At 43.5% G+C, this 24,622-nt stretch overlaps 1 protein-coding gene across 6 annotated transcripts in view; it reads left to right on the top strand.

The window, feature by feature from the left end:
• Nucleotides 1-24,622, top strand: part of unc13c (unc-13 homolog C (C. elegans)) — a 582,280-nt gene that overhangs the window by 441,323 nt on the left and 116,335 nt on the right. For all 6 annotated transcript variants that reach the window (XM_087981434.1, XM_087981433.1, XM_087981432.1 and 3 more), the window contains one exon: nucleotides 20,557-20,683. In XM_087981434.1, coding sequence (XP_087837560.1) covers nucleotides 20,557-20,683 — 127 coding nt within the window. The remainder of the gene's footprint in view (nucleotides 1-20,556; nucleotides 20,684-24,622) is intronic.

Here is a 24,622-nt window from a genome sequence, read left to right as displayed (position 1 = left end):
ACATTACTTGTCTGGATAACTTTTGTCACTGAGACATTTAAACCGCTAAACCAGAATTGATTCTCTGTACTTTAGTGCAAATTATTTCAGTGCATTTGGAGAACTTTCTGATTTTGTGTAAGATACATCAGCTGTGGAAAAGGGCTGCTGACACAGCTCAAATGCCTGTAGCTTAAAGGTTCTTCGAGCTGTCATTATTTTTTATAATCTCAAATATTACTTAACCAGCTCCATCATGCTCATGGGTCTGGCTGTTAGTGACAAATAATGATAGGGACTAGAGACCAGGATCTACTAGTGAATCCTTCCAAGAAAGGTCTTCTCTTCTCAGAGCTTTAAAGGGTCCAGTGACAGTCACAATAACAGCCTGGGAAGAGGCATTACATCTGAGACCAGTCGGTGCTCTCAACCAGTATCCTGAAGAATGCTCTTCTATCAACAATATCAATCAGGGTAGTGACAGGGACAGGAAAGTGTAGTGAATTTTCCCTTTGTAACCTTTGGGATTTTTCTTATCAGCCCAGTCTATGCCCTGATTAGGATGGACCGAGCTGACCCACACCAGTAGTTGAAATGGATCCCATCTTGATTTCTACAACTCAGCTACATAATGTGTGAATAGTATCAATTCACATAACACACCGGGTAAACAAGCTCAGAATCTAGAAATATTAACTTTTTAAAAAATTTTAGACAATTATGCTAATTTCTCATATCTTTGGACCACAACACCATCATCTTGTTGAGTGAGGTCATTGGTAACTATTGAAAGGAAAGAATTCCATGAATGTTCTTTGATGGGATGTTCTGATGTGTTTTGACACTTTTTAAGTCGGTTATTTTTATTCCAGTTAGAAATTTTACAGTGCAACTGTGATTCTGTTGCAATTGGGACACGTTAGCTGCAGGTTTCTCATTGGACAACTGTATTAAATGAGCTTGTCTCATAGTAGTTTCTGGGGTGTTCCTTAAAGTCAATATTTTGGGTGATTTCAAGCACCCAGAGTGCCATGTCATGGGAGATGACTTGTTGGCATGTGACTGGGGTCCTCTTGCAACAGCTAAGAGAGGAAGAAACACACATCAGTTTCTCAGCAGACCTGAAACTTTTTCAAGGTTGTCAATATTTTTTTGACACTGCATAGGAAGTTACCATGCTAACGGATCTGGCCCTGTTTGGGATAGGGCCACCAGAGCTTGCAAAGAAATGCATGGAATATTGGTGACAGGAGTTGACAATGACAAAATTGAACAGCCCAATTAGGAGGTGAGCAGAGTTAAAATAATCTGACCCAGGTTTATCTCGCTCACTGATGGGATGTGGCTGTCAGATGGGAGCCAGCATTTATTGCCTGTCCCTAGTTATGGAGGTGCCAATGTTGGACTGGGGTGGACAAGGTCAAAAGTCACATGACACCAGGTTATCGTCCATCAGGTTTATTTGAATTCACAAGCATTTGGAACGCTGACCTTCGTCAGCTGACGAAGGAGCATCGCTCCGAACGCTTGTGATTTCAAATAAACCTGTTGGACTGTAACCTAGTGTTGTGTGACATCTGACTCTGTCCCTAATGGCCCTTCGGAAGATGGTGCTGAGCTGCCTTCTTGAACCGCTGCAACCCATATGCTGTGAGTTGACCCACATTATTGTCCAGCAAGAAATTTCAGGACTTTAATTCAGCAAGCATGAAGGAACAGCGAGATATTTTCAAGTCAGGATGGTAAGTGGCTTGGAGGGGAACTTAAAGGTGCTGGTGTATCTACTGCCCTTGTCCTTCTGGATGGTAGTGATTGGGGATTTGGAAGGTGCTGTCTGAGGATCGTTGGTGAATTTCTGCAATGCATATTGTGCATAGTATACACTGGTGCTCCTGAGTCTCGTTGGTGGAGGAGGGAGTGGATATTTGTGGATGTGGTGACAATCAAGCGGGCTGCTTTGTCCTGATGGTGTCACGCTTCTTGAGTGTTTTTGCACCTGCATTCATCCTGGGAAGTGAGGAGTATTCCATCACACTTGTGCCTTCTGGATAGTGGACAGGTTTTTGGGAGTCAGGAGGGGAGGTACTCACCACAGTATTCTTAGCTTCTGACCTTTGTAGCCACTGCGTTTATGTGGCAAGTCCATTGGAGTTTCTGGTCAACAGTGACTCTTAGAATGTTGATAAAAGCAGATGCATTGATGGTAATACCATTGAATGTCAAGGGATAATGGGTGGATTGTCTCTTATTGGAGATGAGAGTCGAGAGTGTGGTGTTGGAAAAGCACAGCAGGTCAGGTAGCATCCGAGGAGCAGGAGAATCGACGCTTTGGACAAAAGCCCTTCATCAGGAATCACTTTCGCCCTCACTTTCATCTTATTGGAGATGGTTATTGCTTGGCATTTGTGTTGTATATGAACGTTACTTGTCACTTTACAACTCAAGCCTGGATATTGTCTTCAACAACAACAAAGACAGAAGTTCCTGGAAAAGTAATAACCTGCTCAGTAACGCTGGTAGCATCTGTGAAGCGAAATCAGAGTTAATGTTTTGGGTCTGGTGACCCTGGATATTGTTTTGCTGCATTTGAACATTGGCTGCTTCAGTATCTGAGAAGTGGCGAATGGTGCTGAACATTGTGCAATCATCAGCAAGCATTCCCACTTCTGATCTTATGATGAAGGAAAGGTCATTGATGAAGTAGCTGAAGATCATTGAGCTTCGAACAAGACCCTGAGGAATTCCTCCAAAGATGGCTTGCAGCTCAGATGACTCACCTCCAACAATCACAATCATCTTCCTAAGTGCCAGGTATGACTCCAACCAGAGAGATTCCTCCTAATTCCCATTGACTCCCATTTGGCGAGGGCTCCTTGATGTCACACTCAGTCAAATGCAGCCCTGATGTCACGGGCTGACACTCTCACCTCACCTCTGGAATTCAGCTCTTTTGTCCATGTTTGAACCAAGGCTGGTTGAGGTCAGGAGCTGAGTGGCCCTGGCAGAACCCAAACTGGGCATCACTGAGCAGGTTGTTACTGAGCAGGTGCTGCTTGTGATAATACTGTGGCTTTAAGAGATGTATGTTGTCCTTTTTTAAAATAAAAGAGATTAAGTGGAGAGCCATCTGTTCCAAATCAAGAAAGTAAACAGCCCATGAAGCCTTGGATATTTTTATTTAAAATTGGAACAATTGAAGCAGCATGAGTGGCTGGGGTCAAGCTCCCACAGAACCAGGTTATTAGTTTAACTTTCAGTAACTGTTAGGGTTAGGAAACTGCTGTAACTCTCCCCGTACTATTGCAAAACACTTCAGTTCTCTCTCTCTCTCTCAGAACAACTGTTAATACTGGTTAACATGTTTATTATTTTGTTAAGTATTTTGATAGAGTTACAGTTGAGCTTTTTTCTCATTCTTGTTTTGTCTGTATTTTAACTGGTGTATAAGAAGAAAGTGTTTTTTGCTTCATGACTGGTCGTTTCACCAATCAACTTGCACCTGGAACACAATGCTTTACACTCACCTTTTAAAATATGAAAAAGCTAGGCTTAGGCTGTCTTCATAATATATTTTGAGGAAGTTTGGTCTAGTCCATAACATGCTTAACACCTTCCATCTCTTTACTGTGGACTGAAAGTAGACTGATGAGGTGATGATTGATTGGGTTGGATTTGTCCTGCTTTTTGTGTACAGGACATACCTGGGCAATTCTTCACGTCGTTGGATAGATGTCAGTGTTGTAACTGTGCTGGGAAAGGTTGGCTAGGTTGCAGCAAGTTCTGGAGCACAAGCCCTCAATGCTACTGCCAGAATGTTGTCAGGGCGCATAGACTTTGCGGTATCCAGTGCCTCCAGCCGTTTCTTGACATCATGTGGCATCAATTGAATTGGCTGAAGACTGGTAAATTTAATGGAGTCATAGAGATGTACAGCACGGAAACAGACCCTTCAGTCCAATTCATCCGTAGCGACCAGATATCCCAACCCAATCTAGTCCCACCTGCCAGCATCTGTCCCATATCCCTCCAAACCCTTCCTATTCATATACCCATCCAAATGCCTTTTAAATGTTGAAATTGTACCAGCCTCCACCACTTCCTTTGGCAGCTCATTCCATACACGTATCACCCTCTGAGTGTCCCTTATATCTTTCCCCTCTCACCCTAAGCTGTGCCCTCTAGTCCTGGAAAAGACTTTGTCTATTTATCCTAGCCATGCCCCTCATGACTTTATAAACCTTTATAAGGTCACCTCTCAGCCTCCGACGCTCCATGGAGTACAGCCCCAGCCTGGTCAGCCTCTCCCTATAGCTCAAATCCTCCAACCCTGGCATCATCCTTATAAATCTTTTCTGAACCCTTTCAAGTTTTGCAACATCTTTCTGATAGGAACGAGACCAGAATTGTATGCAATATTCCAACAGTGGCCTAACCAATGTCCGAGGAGAAAGTGAGGTCTGCAGATGCTGGAGATCAGAGCTGGAAATGTGTTGCTGGAAAAGCGCAGCAGGTCAGGCAGCATCCAGGGAACAGGAGAATCGACGTTTCGGGAAACGACGTTCCTGAAGAAGGGCTTATGCCCGAAACGTCGATTCTCCTGTTCCCTGGATGCTGCCTGACCTGCTGCGCTTTTCCAGCAACACATTTCCAACCCTAACCAATGTCCTACAGCCACAACATGACCTCCCAACTCCTGTACTCAATACTCTGACCAATAAAGGAAAGCATACCAAACACCTTCTTCACTATCCTATCTACCTGCGACTCCACTTTCAAGGAGCTATGAACCTGCACTCCAAGGTCTCTTTGTTCAGCAACACTCCCTAGGACCTTACCATTAAGTGTATAAGTCCTGCTAAGATTTGTTTTCCCAAAATACAGCACCTCACATTTACCTAAATTAAACTTCATCTGCCACTTCTCAGCCCATTGGCCCATCTGATCAAGATCCTGTTGTAATCTGAGGTAACCTTCGCTGTCCATGACACCTCCAATTTTGGTGTCATCTGCAAACTTACTAACTATGCCTCTTATGCTCACATCCAAATCATTTATGTAAATGATGAAAAGTTAGAGGACTCAGCACCGATCCTTGTGGCACCCCCCGCCGCGTTCCGTCACCACGCCTAACCCCGCCCCCCCGCTGCGTTCCGTCACCGCGCCTAACCCCGCCCCCACGCCGCGTTCCGCCACCACGCCTAACTCCGCCCCCCGGCCGAGTTCCGTCACCGCGCCTAACCCCGCCCCCACGCCGCGTTCCGTCACCGCGCCTAACTCCACCCCCCGGCCGAGTTCCGTCACCGCGCCCCGCCCCCCCGCCGGTCTCCATCACCATGTCCAACTCCGCCCCCACGCCGACCTCTGTCCCCGCCCCCAGTCCTAACCCCGCCCCCACATCCAGCTCCAGTCCCACACCAGGTCCTAGCTCCCCGCCCTGCCGTGTGTTCACCATCCCTCCAGACTTGCCCCTCTCTGAGGATGAAAGATCAGTCCTCAGCAGAGGTCTCACCTTCGTTCCCACACGTTCTCGGGTCAATGAATTCAATACATGGAGTGACACCGAACAATTCTTCCGCCGCCTTCGCCTCCGTGCCTTCTTCTTCAATCAAGACTCTCTCCCACCTCCAACACACCCCATCCACCTGGACACCCCGTGCTGGCCTCCTACCTGCCCTCGACCTCTTCATAGCAAACTGCCGCCGCGATATTAACCGCTACCTGAACTCCCCCACCCCTCCCACCCACTCCAACCTCTCACCCTTGGAACGCGCAGCCCTCCACTCCCTCCGTTCCAACCCCAACCTCACCATCAAACCAGCTGACAAGGGAGGCACAGTAGTAGTTTGGCGCACTGACCTTTACACCGCTGAGGCCAAACGCCAGCTCGCAGATACCTCCTCCTACCGTCCCCTTGACCATGACCCCACCCCCCACCACCAAACCATCATCTCCCAGACCATCCATAACCTCATCACCTCAGGGGACCTCCCATCCACCGCCTCCAACCTCATAGTCCCACAACCCCGCACCGCCCGTTTCTACCTCCTGCCCAAAATCCACAAACCTGACTGCCCCGGACGACCCATCGTCTCAGCCTGCTCCTGCCCAACCGAACTCATCTCGGCATACCTCGACACGGTCCTATCCCCATTAGTCCAAGAACTCCCCACCTACGTTCGTGACACCACCCACGCCCTCCACCTCCTCCAGGATTTCCGCTTCCCCGGTCCCCAACGCCTCATCTTCACCATGGACATCCAGTCCCTGTACACCTCCATCCCCCATCACGAAGGACTCAAAGCACTCCGCTTCTTCCTTTCCCGCCGTACCACCCAGTACCCTTCCACCGACACCCTCCTTCGACTGACCGAACTGGTCCTCACCCTGAACAACTTTTCTTTCCAATCCTCCCACTTTCTCCAAACAAAAGGAGTAGCCATGGGCACCCGCATGGGCCCCAGCTATGCCTGCCTCTTCGTAGGGTATGTGGAATAATCCATCTTCCGCAACTACACTGGCCCCACCCCCCATCTTTTCCTTCGCTACATTGATGACTGTATCGGCGCTACCTCGTGCTCCCACGAGGAGGTTGAACAGTTCATCCACTACACTAACACCTTCCACCCCGACCTCAAATTCACCTGGACAGTCTCGGACTCCTTCCTCCCCTTCCTAGACCTTTCTGTTTCTATCTCAGGCGACCGAATCAACACGGACATCTACTACAAACCAACCGACTCCCACAGCTACCTGGACTACACCTCCTCCCATCCTGCCCCCTGTAAAAACGCCATCCCATTCTCCCAATTCCTTCGTCTCCGCCGCATCTGCTCCCAGGAGGACCAGTTCAAAATACGTACAACACAGATGGCCTCCTTCTTCAAGGACCGCAATTTCCCCCCCGACGTGGTCGACGGTGCCCTCCACCGCATCTCCTCCACTTCCCGCTCCTCCGCCCTTGAGCCCCGCCCCTCCAACCGCCACCAGGACAGAACCCCACTGGTCCTCACCTACCACCCCACCAATCTCCATGTACAGCGCATCATCCGCCGTCACTTCCGCCACCTCCAAACAGACCCCAGCACCAAGGATATATTTCCCTCCCCTCCCCTATCAGCTTTCCGTAGAGACCACTCCCTCCGCGACTCCCTTGTCAGATCCACACCCCCCACCGACCCAACCTCCACTCCCGGCACCTTCCCTTGCAACCGCAGGAGGTGCAACACTTGCGCCCACACCTCCCCCCTCACTTCTCTCCAAGGCCCCAAAGGAAACTTCCATATCCGCCACAGATTCACCTGCACCTCCACCCACATCATCTACTGCATCCGCTGCAGCCGGTGTGGCCTCCTCTATATTGGGGAAACAGGCCGCCTACTTGCGGAGCGATTCAGAGAGCACCTCTGGGCCACCCGGACGAACCAACCCAACCAACCTGTAGCACAGCATTTCAATTCCCCCTCCCACTCCACCGAGGATATGCAGGTCATTGGACTCATCCACCGCCAAACCACAACAACCCGACGGTCGGAGGAGGAGCGTCTTATCTTCCGACTGGGAACCCTCCAACCGCAGGGGATGAACTTGGACTTCACCAGTTTCTTCATCCCCCCTCCCCCCACCTTGTCTCAGCCGGATCCCTCCAGCCCGGCACCGCCTTCCTGACCTGCTGTCTTCTTCTTGACCTCTCCGCCTCCATTCTACTCCGACCTATCACCCTCACCTTGACCTCTTTCCACCTATCACATTTTCAACGCCCCTCCTCCAAGTCCCTCCTCCCTACCTTTTATCTTCTCCTGCTGAACACTCTCTGCTCATTCCTGAAGAAGGGCCTGTGCCCGAAACGTCGAATCTCCTGTTCCCTGGATGCTGCCTGACCTGCTGTGCTGTTCCAGCAATAAAGTTTCAACTTTGATCTCCAGCATCTGCAGACCTCACTTTCTCCTCGCACTCCACTGGTCACAAGCCTCCAGTCTGAAAACCAACCCTCCACCACCACGCTCTGTCTTTGAGCCAGTTCTGTATCCAAGTGGCTAGTTCTCCCTACATTCCATGAGATCTAACCTTGCTAACCAGTCTCCCATGGGGAACCTTGTTGAATGCCTTACTGAAGTCCATGTAGATCACATCCACTGCTCTGCCCTCATCAATCCTCTTTGTTACTTATTCAAAAAACTCAATCAAGTTTGTGAGGCATGATTTCCCATGCACAAAACCATGCTGACTATCCCTAATCAGTCCTTGCTCTTCCAAATACATATAAATCCTGTCCCTCAGGATTCCCTCCAACAACTTGCCCACCACCGACATTAGGCTCACTGATCTATAGTTCCCTGGCTTGTCCTGACCACCTTTCTTAAACAGCGGCACCACGTAAGCCAACCTCCAGTCTTCCGGCACCTCATCTGTGATTATCAATGATACAAATACCTCAGTAAGAGGCCCAGCAATCACTTCCCTAGTTTCCCACAGAGTTCTCGGGTACACCTGATCAGGTCCTGGGGATTTATCCACTATTATGCATTTCAAGACATCCAGCACTTCCTCCTCTGTAATATGGACATTTTTCAATATGTCACCATCTACTTCCCTACATTCTAAATCTTTCATGTTAAAAATCGCACAACACCAGGTTATAGTCCAACAGATTTAATTGGAAGCACTAGCTTTCAGAGCGCCAGTCCTTCATCAGGTGTTGTGGATGAAGGAGCAGCACTCCGAAAGCTAGTGTGCTTCCAATTAAATCTGTTGGACTATAACCTGGTGTTATGTGATTTTTAACTTTGTACACCCCAGTCCAACACCGGCATCTCCAAATCATAGATCTTCCATGTCCTTTTCCACAGTAAATACTGATGCAAAATACTTGTTTAGTATCTCCTCCATCTCCTGCAGCTCCACACAAAGGCTGCCTTGCTGATCTTTGAGGGGCCCTATTCTCTCCCTAGTTACCCTTTTGTCCTTAATGCATTTGTAAAAAATCATTTGGATTCTCCTTAACTCTATTTGCCAAAGCTATCTCATGTCCCCTCTTTGCCCTTCTGATTCCTCTCTTAAGTATACTCCTCCAGTCTTTATACTGTTCTAAGGATTCAATCAATGTATCCTGTCTATACCTGACATATGCTTCCATCTTTTCTTAACAAAAACCTCAATTTCTTTGGTCATCCAGCATTCCCTATACCTATCAGCCTTTCCTTTCACCGTAACAGGAATATACTTTCTCTGGATACTCGTTATCTCCTTTCTAAAGGCTTCTCAATTTTCCAGCCATCCCTTTACCTGCGAACATCTGCGCCCAAACAGCTTTTGAAAGTTCTTGCCTAATACCGTCAAAATTGGCCTTCCTCCAATTAGAACTTCAACTTTTAGAACTGGTATGACCTTTTCCATCACTATTTTAAAACTAATAGACTAATGGTCGCTGGCCCAAAAGTGCTCCCCCACTGACACCTCAGTCACCTGCCCTGCCTTATTTTCCCAAGAAATGGTCATGCTGAGGATCTATGGATGGAATTGAGATGGATCGTTCAATCAACACCTCTGGCTGAAGATGGCTGCGAATACTTCAACGTTATCTGTTACATTGATGTGTTAGACCCTTCCATCATTGAGGATGGGGATATTTGTGAAGCCTCGTCCTCCAGTGAGTTGTTTAATTGCCCACCGCCATTCACAACTAGATGTGGCAGGACTGCTGAGGTTAGATCTGATCCCACATGGCAGATGGTGGAATTTGAATTCAACAATAATCTGGAATTAAGTGTTTAATAATAAATCTTTGCCGATTGTCAGAAACAAACCCATCCGGTTCACTAATGTCCTTTAGGAAAAGTGATCTGCAGTCCTCACCTGAGAGTCCAGATCCACAGCAATATGGCCGACTCTTAATTGCCCTCTGGGCAATTAAAGATGGGCATTAACTGCAAGTCCATCCAGTGAAGGTCACATCCCATGAAGGAATTTTTAAAAATTAAGATTGGATTGCACCCATTTATAGGTTGCATGTTTTGATGAAATGCTGCCGATGACAGCTGAGGTGAAATAATCTGCCTCCATTTACTGAGCTAGTCTCGTGGCCTCACAACACTGGAATCATGTGAGCTCCAGGCATGCACCTATCAGGCAAGATCCAGTTTCAGGGTGTGAACAGCACCTGTAAATGGGCAGATGATGTTATCCACCCTATGCGTGTCACCAGTATGGCTGAACCTTGACAGGAACATTGGGCATTCAGTCCATTTGGGGAGAAAGTGAGGTCTGCAGATGCTGGAGATCAAAGTTAGTCCATTTGCCTTCTTTCCTTCCGAATCTTTCAAATTGTTTGTCAATCAGCAGCTGTGTGGTTATCTCTTTTCGGGTACTGAAAATTAAAGCTTAATGTGCACTCCCATCACGAGCTGAGAGCTAACGAAGAACTATTCCAAGTGCTCAGTGCCGCTCAAGTGAGTCCTTTCAGATAAGCCTTCCACAGAAAACAGACAGATACCTCGTAATTCCCAGAATTAATGCTGCAATGACTAACCATCACACTGCAGAATTCACTCATACTCTTGAGGCTACTGTTGTGTTAATTCAGAGAAAAGACGATTTGGCTGATGACCAATAGTGATGTTCACAAATTAAAATGTTTAGTTGGTTGTCCACTAATTATTTTTCATTGGAACGGTGCTTTATTTCTTTTTCAGGGGAAAAACTATGATATTTTGTGTTTAAAGGCCCTTGTGAATGAATTAATCTCTGTGGTTGTCACAGAAGATGTCTAAGCCAAATTGTTTATAAAGTTTAAAATCACAGCAGCCATTAAATATAAAAACTGGGCATGCATCTAAATAAAAGGGTGAAGTAATTAATGAGCAGATTGGCAGGCAGTGGGGTGAGTTATCTCAGCAGTGAGGGCACAATACTCCGCCACACTTCAAACAAAAACTGGGAAAATTCCAGCAGTAGCTTCTATATTGAATACTCTATTATAAACCTACATGGTTACAGTAGCAGTCACTTGCTGTGCAACATTCACTTCAACTACTGAACCAACTGGGTTGAATGCTAGGGTCTCAACCATTCCAAATATATATGAATAATTTGGATGAAGGAATTGATCATATAATATTGATGCAAATGTTGGGAGGAAAGCAAGTTTTGGGGAGCTCTCAAAGGTTCTGAAAAGTGCTATAACTGGGCTTTGAGGTTTGGCAGATGGAGTAATGGCATATAATGTAAAAATATGTCGGGTGGCAACTACTTTCCAAATTGGTGGGCAGTTTTAAGCAAAAATCCTGGAACTCCTCCTAGCTTTACTATGCATGTCCCTCAACCTTTAAAAAGTACATGGGTGAGCACTTGAAATGTTATAACATCCAAGACTATGGGTCATGTGTTGTAAAGTGGGATTAGTGTAGATAGGTCAGTGTAGACTTGATGGGCTCAATGGCCTTTTCTGTGCTATATGACTCTCAATCAACATGCTAACAGCTTCTCAAGAGTGATTCAGGATGAGCAATAAATATTGGCCTAGCCAGAAATGCCCATATCCCATGAAGAAATAAAGAATAGTATCATTTAGAAAGAGAGAAACTACAGGGTTCAGCACTCAAGTAACTTGACCACCACCTTGGACGAAATTGGCCTGTTTGTCAGCATCCATTTGCTTAAATTTCATGGGGTCATGGAGTCATACAGCATGGAAACAGACTCTTCAGTTGAACTCGTCCATGCCGACCAGGTGTGCTAAACTGAAATAATCCCATTTGCCGGCATTTGGCCCTTTTCCCTCTAAACCTTTCCTATTCATGTACCCATCCAAAAGTATTTTAAATATTGTAATTGTGCCTGACTTTACCACTTCCTCTGGCAGTTCATTTCATACGCATACCACCCTCTGAGTGAAAAAGTTGCTCCTCAGGTCCCTGTCAAATCTTTACCTCTCACCTTAAACCTTTGTCCTCTAGATTTGGACTCCCTTTTGCTGGGAAAAGGCATTGGCTATTCTCCTTATCTATGCCATTTATGATTTTGTAAACCTCTGTAAGTGGCTGCATCTACAGGAAACAGTCTCAGTAAATCTGTTGAGTGTTCTTCAGCAGCCCCTCCCAAATGCATGGTTTCATGGGAAAGAGCAACATCAGTATGGAAACACACTCACTTTCAAGATCTACACCATGCTGCTGTGTAATACTGACCTATTATCATTACCAGGATAAGATTCTGGAAGGTTCTAAGTAATGCTAGCACATCTTCACCCTGCGAGTTCTCATGGTTCACGGGCAGGTCCAGTCAGCAGTCTGGCCGAGTCATAGAGATATACAGCATGAAAGCAGACCCTTTGGTCCAACACGTCCATGCTGACCAGATATCCTAAATTAATCTAGTCCCATTTGCCAGCATTTGGCCCATATCCTCTTAACCCTTCCTATTCATATAACTACCCAGATGCCTTTTAAATGGACTGCTGGGTGGAACCCGGGATCAGAGGCGCTGGGTGGGAGGGAGCAGCAAACGGCCGTTTTCAAGGTGGGCAGCAGCGAGGGGTGTTGGGGGGGGGGGCGGCGGGTGAAAAAAAAATACAGTTAAGAAGGAATACAGTGTGTTAGGTTTCATTCGTAGAGGGATTGAGTTCCGGAGCCGCAATATCATGCTGCAACTATACAAAACGCTGGTGTGGCCAAACTTGGAATATTGTGTACAGTTCTGGTTGCCATATGTCTGGAAGGATGTGGAAACATTGGAAAACATGCAGGATGTTGCCTGGTCTGGAGGGAAGTTCTTATGAGGAAAGGCTGAGAGACTTGGGTCTGTTCTCATTGGAAAGAAGAAGGCTAAGGGGGGACTTGATAGAGACATACAAGATAATCAGAGGATTAGGTAGGGTAGACAGTGAAAGTCTTTTTCGTAGGATGATGACATCAGCTTGTACGAGGGGGCATAACTGCAAATTGAGGGGTGATAGATTTAAGACAGATGTCTGAGGCAGGTTCTTTACTCAGAGAGGGGTAAGGGCATAGAATGCCCTACCTACCAATGTAGTTAACTCAGCCACATTAGGGAGATTTAAACAATCCTTGAATAAGCACGTGGATGATGATGGGATAGTGTAGGGGGACGAGCTGAGAATAGTTCACAGTTCGGTGCAACATTAAGGGCCGAAGGGCCTGTTCTGCGCTGTATTGTTCTATGCTGTATGTTCTATGGTCTAAATGTTGCAATTGTACCAGCCTCCACCACTTCCTCTGGCAGCTCATTCCATACACGCACCACCCTCTGTGTGAAAAAGTTGTCCCTTAGGTCCCTTTTAAATTTTTCCCCTCTTGCCTTAAACCTATGATGTCTAGTTTTGGACACCTGTACCTGAGGGAAAAGACTTTGGCTGTTCACCCTAGCCATGCTCCTCATGATTTTATTAACCTTCGAAAATGTCACCCCTCAGCCTCCGATGCTCCAGGGAAAATAACCTCAGCCTATTCAGCCCCTCTCTATTACTTAAACCCTGGCAAATAACCTTGTAAATCTTTTCTGAACACTGTCAAGTTTCTCAACATCCTTCCTATAACAAGGAGATCAGAAATGCATGCAGTATTCCAGAAGTGGCCAAACCAATGTTCCATACAGCTGCAACAGACCTCCCAACTGCCTACACTGCCCAGATTTCAAGAATAGATTTTTAATGTTACAGTATCATTTCCTTGACCTTGTATCCATTTTGTATACTGCAGACAGGAAGCAACTTATTTTTAAGGCACAATAACTTAATGTTTTGTATTAGTTAAAATTTAGATCCTTGAGTTTGGAATGACAAATTAATGTTTCATGCAGTCTTCCCAGAGAGAATCTCACTATAAAATGATTCTAACGCTCAAACAAGGAGAAAATCTTGACCAAAATCTGAATGAAAACTTTGAGAGAGAGAGGATGCAGTAATCTCCCAATGTATAACTCTCTTATCTTAATCAGGACACTTTGGTGTGAAATTTTCCCTCAGTGTCGATGTGACAGATGGTGCACAAATATTTAACAGCTATTAAAAGTAAATGGACAGAATTCAAGCTCATTGAGCACCAGTAACCACAAGATGCAAATTTCTCAATGCCCTTTTTTTACCCCAGTTCTGTTGGTAAAGTCTGAATAATTTATGTGTTGCCGGGTGTCTGCTTGTAATTAAACCTGATTCAGGAGGTAGAATTACTCATGAAAGACATTTCAACATTGTTATCTGTTATTAAATCAAAGGATTTACTATGGCACGATGAAGAACAAAATCACGGTATTGTCTTAACATGTAAATAGTTCATTACACATTAGTTCTGCCTCACAAACAGCACAGATAAACATCAACACAAAAACAAACTACTGTGGATGCTGGAACTATAAACTAAAAACAAAGTGCTGGAGAAAACAGCAGGTCTGGCATCATCTGTGGAAAAACAGAATTAACGTTTCAAATCAAATATGACTCCTCTTAGCAGCCAGTTCCAAAGAAGAATCATAACTGACTTGAAATGTTAACTCCCCCTCTCTCTCTCTCCACAGACAAACTGCATATCGTCCAATGGCAGGATGTGTTCCACAGCTGGAGGCAGATATAACAGAAATGTATTCTGAGCCCACATCAAGGAAATGAATTTATAGATTTTGTAACTAAAAGTGACCAGCATTAACATAGATTGGGTCAAATCAGCCATGGCCAACAGTTATAATGGCCTTTCTGATGTTCAGGGGTTGTGGTGTTCAGCGTCAATAAGTTTCTTTAACAGAAGCTCAATCTGAATCGATATTGGGAGTTTTACATCTGCAAAATAGTTCAGTATTGAAATAAGCAAAACAAGGGGGCACCACAGTCACTCAGTGGTTAGCACTGCTGCCTCACAGCACCCAGGTTCGATTCCATTGTCAGGCGACTGCCTGTGTGGAGTTTGCACATTCTGCTGTCTGCGCGTGGCTTTCCTCTAGTCTCCTCCCACAGGTGGCTAGGTGGGTTAGCAATGGGAAATATGGGGTTACAGGGATAGGGTAGGGAGTAGGTCTGGGGCTGGGATGCTCTTCAGAGGGTCCGTGTGAATGCGATGGGCTGAATAGCCTGCTTCCACACTGTTGGAATTCAATGATTGTAAAATTATGATAATTCGGGATTCGGCCTTAAGCATCTGATTTTATACTGAATTGTATAACTGGTCATTATCAACAGCAAAGCTGATTATGAGTTGTACTGTCTTCATAAGTGTTCTGTGATGTACCAGAAATTAGAGGAACACCATTGCTCATCAATTAACCAACACCAATGTGTCTCCTAACAGCTTGTTCCCCAGTAGTTCATTTGTCAGAAGCTCTTATGTCAAGGCCCCATGTTATTACTCATAGTTTATTTACAACAGTTTTAATCAGCATTGCTGAATTTGAGGGAGAATAATTAATAGGCGTCAAACAACTATTCCCCTTCACTTCACATAATCAGAAAAAAAAGTCTAAGTAACTTCATTTTTAGTTAGCCTCATGAATCTTTGGAGTGTAGAACTTGAGTGACTGCGACAAAGTTCCCACTAATTAAGGACTCGGTAAAAGATACAATATGAATTGAAATCTTTACAGCACATAAGCTCCCAATTGGCTTCACAAAGCAAATATTTATCATTCATATGGAGGGTTTGGTCTCAATAAATCAGTGTAAATAAATTTAAATTGATTGTCAATGCTGCATATTTATTTGCCCTAAAATAAAGAGAATTAAATTATGTTAATGGACAATTGATTACTCACTTTGACCTTACTATTGGTTTGAGATGAAAGAATTGGAAACCACAAGATATCAATTACAGTGATATTCCACTGCTTTGGTGAGTGACCAAATTTGGAGAAAGACAGCACCAGTTTAGAAAATATTTTTATTTATTACAAATTGAAGATATTAGCAATTATTGAATGAGGATGAATTTCGTGAGGTTTTCTATTGGGATCTTTTTTCTGTGAAAGCTCCAAAGTTTCACTACAATGTTTGATTCCTTTTTAAACCATGAGATAATCAAGAGAAGAGCTGAATTATTTTTCTTTAGCTGTGACATGGAACTGAAAAGTGTCACTTGAGTTCTGCAATCTTAACAAGTAGCAATTCATTTTTGTTTAATATGTTCATTTCATTAAGAATGCAGTTCATTAATGCATATTAACCAAGCACAACAATGTGATGGGTGCGCCGAAAATGATTAGCAAGATTGACATCTCTTCCATCTAGGATTGATGGCAGTACAGCTTCCAAACTTTGACGAAGTCATGTACGAAGCTTCTATTGATGGAAAGCCAAAATCTTCCAAACGTTCCACACATGAATGTGTCCCTTGTCAGTGATATCTGCTGACGCCTTGTTTGCAGGACTAACATGTACTTTGATGCTTCCGACACCACCTCCAGTCTGTTCTGATATAACCCGATAGTTCCGTTCCCTTGCGATCCTGCGTTATAAGAAAATTGCGTAATAGTGGCACCATTTAAGCCAATGGGACCAGAATCACGTAGGTAAGGGCATTTCACATTCTACAAGTAGTGGTCCAAATTCTTCATTATAGCCAATTGGCAATAAGGAAATGCGTGTTATGGCAAAACCGACTGTATTGTAGTTGTGGTGAACATCTCCCAGTGACATGAACATCCACTGAATAAAAAAAATTATAAGACAACATAGATGATAGAAGTCCACTTTAGCTCATCACACACAACAAATAGCCTCCATAATAATGCTCTCCTTTTGAACTTTATCTGTTAGTTGTTCAGGGAATATGGCATGGCCACCATTTATTGCCCGTTGTTAATTGCCTTAGAGGAGACAGTGGTGAGTGGACCGCTGCAGTCTGCGTGGTAAGGGCACTTCTCAGTGTAGTTAGGAGAGGAAATCCAGGATTCCGACCCAGCAACAATGAACGAAAGATAATATATTCCCAAGTCAGGATGGTGTAAGCTTCAGAGCAGAGTTTGCAAGTCAGATAAACATACTTTGAAGTTAAAACCGAAACAATTACAGATGCTGTAAATCAGAAATCCAAAACCAAAAGTTGCTGGAGAAACTCAACATGTTTGGCAGCATATGTGGAGAGAAATCAGCGTTAATGTTTCAGGTCAAGTGAACCGTCCTCCAATCTTGAAGGGTAACTCAACCCGAAACTCTGATTTCTCTCCATATATATTGTCAGACCTACTGAACTTTTCCAGCGAATTCTGTTTTTATATCTTAAAGTTAATCCAACCTTAATAGTTTTTCAGTAAGGGGAGACTTGCAGTTTAGAAGTTGTTTGGAAACTTGAAACTCTCAGCAATCTTAAATGTGACATTTGAATGAATCTGTCCATTCAATGTTGTAAATATTTGTTTCGTATAATGTCCATTTCAAAGTAAAATCAATGTATGGCACACATCAATTATTGATTATTAGGACATATACTAATTACATCTTAGTAATGCAAGCATCCATATATTTTGTCACAAGTTGTAATTTTAGTTTTCTTTCAAAGTGTCGCTTATGTCCTGCCCATTGATATGCTGTGCTTGGATTTTCAGAAGGTGTTTGACATGATCCACCTAAAAGATGATTGCGTAAAGTGGGGGATAACATACCAGCATGGCTACAAGATTGGCTGGCTGATAGAAAACCGAGAACATGCACAAATACGGTCTTTTTCAAGTTAGCAGGCTATGACGAGTAGGAGACTAGAAGAACACGACAAGCCGGGCAGCATCAGGAGCTGAGAGAAGTCAATGTTTTGGGTGTAACCCTTTTTCAGTACTGAAACGTTGACTTCTCCTTCTGATGCCTGGCTTGCTGTGTTCTTCCAGCCTCCTGCTTGTCTACCTTGGATTCCAGCATCTGCAGGTTTTAAAAAATCTATAACTAAGGATATGATTCCCTGCGCACATCTGTGCTGGACCCTCAATCTTTGACAATTCATATCAATGATTTAGATGAGGCAATCAAAGATGTAATGACTAAATTTATAAATATCACAAAACTCGGTGGAAAAGTATGTTGTGAAAATAACATAACAAGGATGCAGACCAATATAACTAGGTTAAGTGAGTAGGCAAAAATCTGGCAGATGGAGTATCAAGTCAGAAATGTGAAGATGTTCACTTTGGCAGGAAGAATAAAAAAGCAGAGTATACTTTAAACTGTGAATGACAGCAGAATTCTGAGGTGTAGAAGGATTTAGGTGATCTAGGGCATGAGGCTCAAAAACCTAATATGCTAGTCATCAAGAGGGCAAATGGAATGCTCTGCTTCACCACGAGAAGAGTTCACCATGAACGTAAAGACATCACGCTTCAGTTAAACAGGGCATTGGTGAAACAGTGTTCTGAATACTGTGTGCACTTTTGGTCTCCTTATTTAAGGAAGGTTATAAATACATTGAAGGTGATTGGATGACGTTTACTAGATTGATACCTTGAATTCCTTATGAAGAAAGGTTGAGCAAACTCGGCTTGTTTTCACAAGAGTTGAGAGGAGCAAAAGGGTGACTTGTTTGAAGTTTATTAGAATCTGAATGATCTTGACAACATGTCTTTGGAAACAATGTTTCCTTTTGTGAATAAGTCCTGAACTTGAGGACACTTCTAAAATTAGGAGTCACCCTTTTTAGAACCAAGATGGTGGGGATTTTCTTTCCTTTCAGATGGTTATGCAACTTTGAAATGATGTACCTCAGATGGGAGTGGAGGTGGGAATCACTGAATATTTTTAAGGTGGATGTAGATAACTTCTTGTCAAAGCAAAAGGAATCATATTTTAACTGAATTCTTTTGGGAACAATAAATCAACAAATATGAAAATACAATGAAGCCAATTGAACTTAAAAATATAGATTTGCACCAAACACTGTCTAAATAATGTGTGATGTAAAATTCATGTCTTACTCAGCTGTCTTCACTCTTGCAGAATACGGGAAATAATGTTTCCTGATTCTGCAATTCATGAATTCATTTCCAGTAATCCGTTCAACATTGCATTTTTAAAGAGTGGAATCTAAGTTATATTTTAGCAGGAGCAGACAGCTAATTGCTGTCGCAGTACATTTATATAATAGGCTGGCAAATGAATTGGAAATTTCTAGGCATATCGCATTTAAAACCTAAGACTGTGCAGATTATGATCTTTGTTATTAATATGGCAAATAGGAGCATCATTTTTAAAACTTTCCTATTATTTGACACATTTCCACAGCTTTGGACACTCCTGAACAGTAATAAGAGTAGCTGGCTGCTGTCCTAAGCTTATAAAGGAGTTACATATCAGGCTGTCTGTAGTGATGTTCCTTGAGGTCATTTTCCTTGTCACGAGGCAGCTTTTCCATGTTACATGTGTGGCTTTATAAGGCACTGTCCACCTTTTAAAGAAATCATACTGATTGATATGACTGGAACATAGCTTCCAGCACGGATTTGCTACCACCCCCAATAAATAATTATAGGTCGTCATGATTTTCCTTGAAGATTTATTAAAATATATGTGTGTATAACTATTGATTCATTCCATTAACTTGCCTATCAGTGTGGAAAACAGTTTAAGCAGACTCAGAGGTCATTGCAGACGATCTACAGAATTTGTCAACAAATGAAGATTTTGCTGAATTAATTGAGAAGTTTTTACAACACCATGATTTCATTGTTTATTAAGAGAGAAGTGTTAGTAGGAGCATCAAGTTTTACAATGGACCTTCCCTCAACCATGTGAAACTTTGGGATACTTTTTCCCTATACATCCTCATAATCGGGAAGGTATTTTGATTATGTTTTAGTCAAATCACAAGGGAGCCAGTACATTTTCAGGATAAGTGACGTTGGTCAGGATTGAAGGCAAATCAGCTTTTCTCTGTGGCTGCTTTTGTAGCTGTATCTCAATCTCGCCAATAGCTTAACTCACTATCTATGAACAGAGTATTCAGCAGAATGATAATCATAGAATCCTTAGTGTGAAAGACACCATTCAGCCTATTGAGTTCACACTGACCCTCCAAAGAGCATTCCACCCAGACTGTCTCACCCTATCCTCATAACCCCATATTCACTGTTGCTGATCTACCTAACCTGCACATCTCTGGATGCTATGGGGAGATTTAGTGTAGCCAATCCACCTAACTTGCATATCTTTGGACTGTGGGAGGAAACTGGAGTACCCGATGGGAAACCCACGCAGACACGTAGAGAATGTGCAAAATCCACATGGTCACCCAAGATTGGAATTGGACCTGGGTCCCTGGTGCTGTGAGGCAGCAGTGCTAATCACTGAGCCACTATGCTGCCCATAATATAATAATTCTCAATATTTCACCCTTTTGAAATTGTTGAATTAACTGTCAATTTAAAGTATGCACAATGCTTAAAATTTGAGAGTAATCGCCAGAAAATCATGGCATTAATCTGATATTTAGAAATATCAATAATTTAATGCTATTTTAATAATAGTATTGTTTCGCTGAAATATAACATTATGTTGAAACACTTTGTGAAAGTATAGAAATATAAATCATTCATTTGTTGATGCAATTCTTATTCAGAGAAAAGTAAAATATGACATTATTTTCCTTTTATGCTTTACAACAGAGCATGAAAAGCATCGACTTTGCAAGAGTGCTGATTATATGAATTTGCACTTTAAAGTAAAATGGTTTTATAATGAATATATGCGAGATCTCCCAGCTTTCAAAGATGCAGTCACAGAATATTCTTTGTAAGTAACAAAATTTAATTTTGTTTTTGTTGATCATCCAGAAAATAGTTCTATCCCAATAGCAAGGTTTCGTACGCGATCTGATTGGTTATCTTTACCTGATGGGAATGTTTAACAGTAAGGGAGTGGTTCTGTTCCATTTAGGGCATTGAGTCTAAATTAATCACATTGCCAGTTACCAAGCGTTCTGATGCTACTTGTTTCTTCATCATACTGAGGTTGTAAGATTCCATTCCTCTTAATCCTGCATTCAGTCGCAAAATATCCTGAGTGAGGAGGTGAAATCTGCCTTCAAAATTTACATGGAATAAGCATTTGTCAGTCACCTGTCTATTTATCACACTGGCCAATTTTTGTTTCTGATTTGCTTTTGTCACTGAGCTGCCAAGTTTGTCATACAGCTCCCCTGCCCCGCTGTAATCATCTGGATAAAATGATTAACATTTTGTATCATTATTTATCAATCCTGCTATATGCAATCCACTGCATAGTCCAAAGCCATAACCAATGCTTCAGCCTCTGCTACCTCTGAATCTCTCATCCCGTTTCTGTCATTTCTGTTAATGAAAGTTTTGCACGATGCTGACACCTTGACGTATTTCATTACTTAAATCTCCCTGACTGGCTGACAGTGTTTTTGCTTGTCTGCTCTTCGTCCAATCAGACAACCTGTGTAATAAGATTTCTGTTCTCATTAAGCCATAAAACTGAATTGTATCCAGGAAGTCGAAACACTGAGATTAATAAATTTACCCAGTAGAATTGTGCTCCCTGTTTGCTGATTATAATGGCATTGACGGTGACTACCAAGATTTAAATGGGACAGCTGCTCATATTGCCTCAGCTGGATGAGAAAAGGAGATAGCAGTTGGTTTTTAGACAGAAGGAAAAGGAAGATGCAGAAGGATATCTTGCCTGGAATAGAATATATCTGGTTATTCAGGAAATTCTAGTGTATGCTATCATGATCTTCTTGAAGGAATCTAGATATAAATCTCAGTTTCATTCATGTATTACTGATAGGGCAATGGTACATCAGCTAACTCAATTGAAAAACGGGCAAATCTTGGTTGACTTATTTTCTTCTTTCACACATTCTGTTACTGAGACATGGATGAAGAAAAGATTCAGGTTTAGACACTAAGGCTGCAAGAACTCTTGGTAAGGTGGAGATATACCACAAGACCATGGGAGCAGAATTAGAACATTCAGCCTGTTGAATCCTGCTTCATTATTCAATCGTGACTGATACATTTCTCCACCTCATCGTCCTGCTTTCACCTCGTAACCTTTGTTCCCCTTACTAATCAAGAACTGTCCTATCTCTGCCTTAACTTAACATGGCTTCCACGGCCCTCTGTGGCAATTTGTGTTCCATAGATTCACCACCCTCTGGTTGAAAAATTTCCTCCTTCTCTCAGTTCTGAAGGGTCATCCCTTCACTGTGAGCTGTGCCCTTGGCTCCTGGTCTATTCTACTAGTGGAAACATCTTCTGCATGTCTACTCTATCCAGGACTCTCAGTACTCACTAAGATCCCCTGTCATCCTTCTAACCTCTATCAAGTACAGACCCAAAGCCCACAACTGCTCCTCAAATGACAAGCCCTCATTCTCAGGATGATTTTTGTAAACCTCCTCTGGACCCTCTCCAAGGCCAGCATATCCTTCCTTAGATATGGGGCCCAAAACTGCTCACAATATTCCAAATGTGGTCTGACCAGAGCCTTATACAATCTTAGTAGTACAACCCTGCTCTTGTCTTCTAGCTCTCTTGAAATGAATGCTAACTTTGCATTTGCCTTCCTGAATGCCAACCGCACTTATATGTTAACCTTAAATGGATTATGAACTAGATTCCTGAGTCTGTGTGCTTCAGATTTCAAAACCTTTCCACATTTAGAAAACAGTCTCTGCCTCTATTCGTCCTACCAAAGTATGTAGCCTCACATTTTCCCACACTGCCATCTGCCACTTCTTTGCCCACTGTCCCAACCTGTCCAAGTCCTTTTGCACCCTCCCCGCTTCCTCAATGTTACCTGTTCCTCCATCATTCTTTGTGTCCAGTGTATCCTTTGGCTCCTGCTCCCATCAGTGCAGCTCTATTCACAACTGCAGCCAGAGGCACTGTAACTCGAGGCATCAAGACAGAAACAGGACATGATTTATGAAGGCACTTAGTGGCTGGCTGGTTCAGGAATTAAGTGTTATTCTTCTGGGTTTCACCTCCCTAATGGACCTTTTGCTTCTGATCACACACAACCTGTTACTTAGAATGAGCTTCTTATGATCTCAGCCCCGTAAGGCAAATGCAGCGTAGTTTTATGCAGTTCCAAGAAGGAAAGCTTTTGAATTCATGCTCTGGCTAGGTTGGTCATACAGGATTCTCCCTGGATCATTTACTCCTTTTAGTTTAGATGAAGGAACAAACCCTGGGGTCAGTCTCCCAAAACCTCCCTCATTCCAGAAAGTCTTCTGCCTCAGGGACTTGTTCTAAGATAGCGAAGAGAAAGTAAGGAAATGCTCACGTACAGGAGGCCTGCTGAAGACTTGGCCAAGTAGGACCTGTTACCAGATGCATTTCAGTTACAATCACAATATGATTTGAGAAGGGTCTTTTTTAACAAGTATTTCTCGTTCTTTGAAGAATGAAAGAAGGCCACAAAACAGCAGCACCAATAGAAAGTGCTGCAAGTCCATACCTCGGTGAATAAGTCGATATTTTACAGTATCTTGTTGCATCATATGGCCTGTTAAAACCTTCAACTCTCCTTTGGTGTTGGCAGTTATAACTATTCAACAGCAAAATACTCCTTTTAGATTCAAAGGAAGAAGCAATGTTGCTGGTCAAACAAGGTTTATGGTTGAAAGCTGCTTAAACCTAATGCTAGATCTTAATTTTTCTCTGTATTGTACGTTTATCCACCCACATCACACCCATGTGCCTTGGGCTGGCCAGGAATTACATGGGGAAGAATATACTTGCCCATGAGGGTTGCTTCCAAAAACCTTGTCATGGTGTGACCCCCAGTTGAATGCTTTAAAAAAAAAACAAAGAACTGCAGATGCTGCAAATCAGAAACAGAAACCGAACCTCTGGAAAAACACAGAGGGTTTGGCAGCATCTGTGGAAAGAAAGCGGAGTTAACGTTTCAGGTCCAGTAACTCTTCTTCAGAACTTCATAAGGACATTGAGAACTTTAAATGGACATTGACGCATAGGTGGAGTGGGCAGGTAGGTAGCAGGTAATGTTCTGAAGAAGGGTCACTGGATCGGAAACATTAACTGCTTTCTCTGCACAGACCTGCTGAGGTTTGTCAGCCGTTTCTGTTTGTGTTCCCAGTTTAAGGCGCCAGGCTTGGTGTGACCCTGAGAGAAAAGTTTGAAGATTGAGTAAGTGATAGTTATAGAGTGGGATGGGGGTGGGAGAGGGGTCTCGGAGTGTGAATATCAGGAAACCCATTGTCCGATTCCGTTAGGGATCCATTGTCCATTGTCCTTCAGATGTTCAGCAATGTGATGCAATGTGACTACTTTCGATCATGTGGAAGGGTCATCAACAATGCTGTCAAGTGACACTGAGTAATGACCTACTTACTGACACTCAAGTTGAGTTCTGTCAGGGACACTCAACTCCTGACCAATTGTCAGGTCCACACCCCACCAACCCACCCTCCCTCAGAGCACCTTCCCCTGCCACTGCAGGAATTGCAAAACCTACGCTCACACCTCCACCTCACTTCTGTCTAAGGCCCCAAAGGAGCCTTCCAAATCCATCAAAGTTTTACCTGCACTTCCACACATGTCGTTTACTGTATCCATTGCTCCCGATGCGGTCTCCTCTACATTGGGGAGACAGGACAACTACTCACAGCGCACCTCAGAGAACATCTCTGGGACACCCGCACCAACCAAACTCACTGCCCCATGGCCGAACACT

Source organism: Chiloscyllium plagiosum, unplaced genomic scaffold (genome assembly GCF_037043375.1).
Source record: "Chiloscyllium plagiosum isolate Xiang-an unplaced genomic scaffold, Cpla_swu_hap1 HiC_scaffold_39, whole genome shotgun sequence".
In the NCBI taxonomy this organism is placed as follows: domain Eukaryota; kingdom Metazoa; phylum Chordata; class Chondrichthyes; order Orectolobiformes; family Hemiscylliidae; genus Chiloscyllium; species Chiloscyllium plagiosum.
This window is presented reverse-complemented; position numbering and strand designations above follow the sequence as displayed.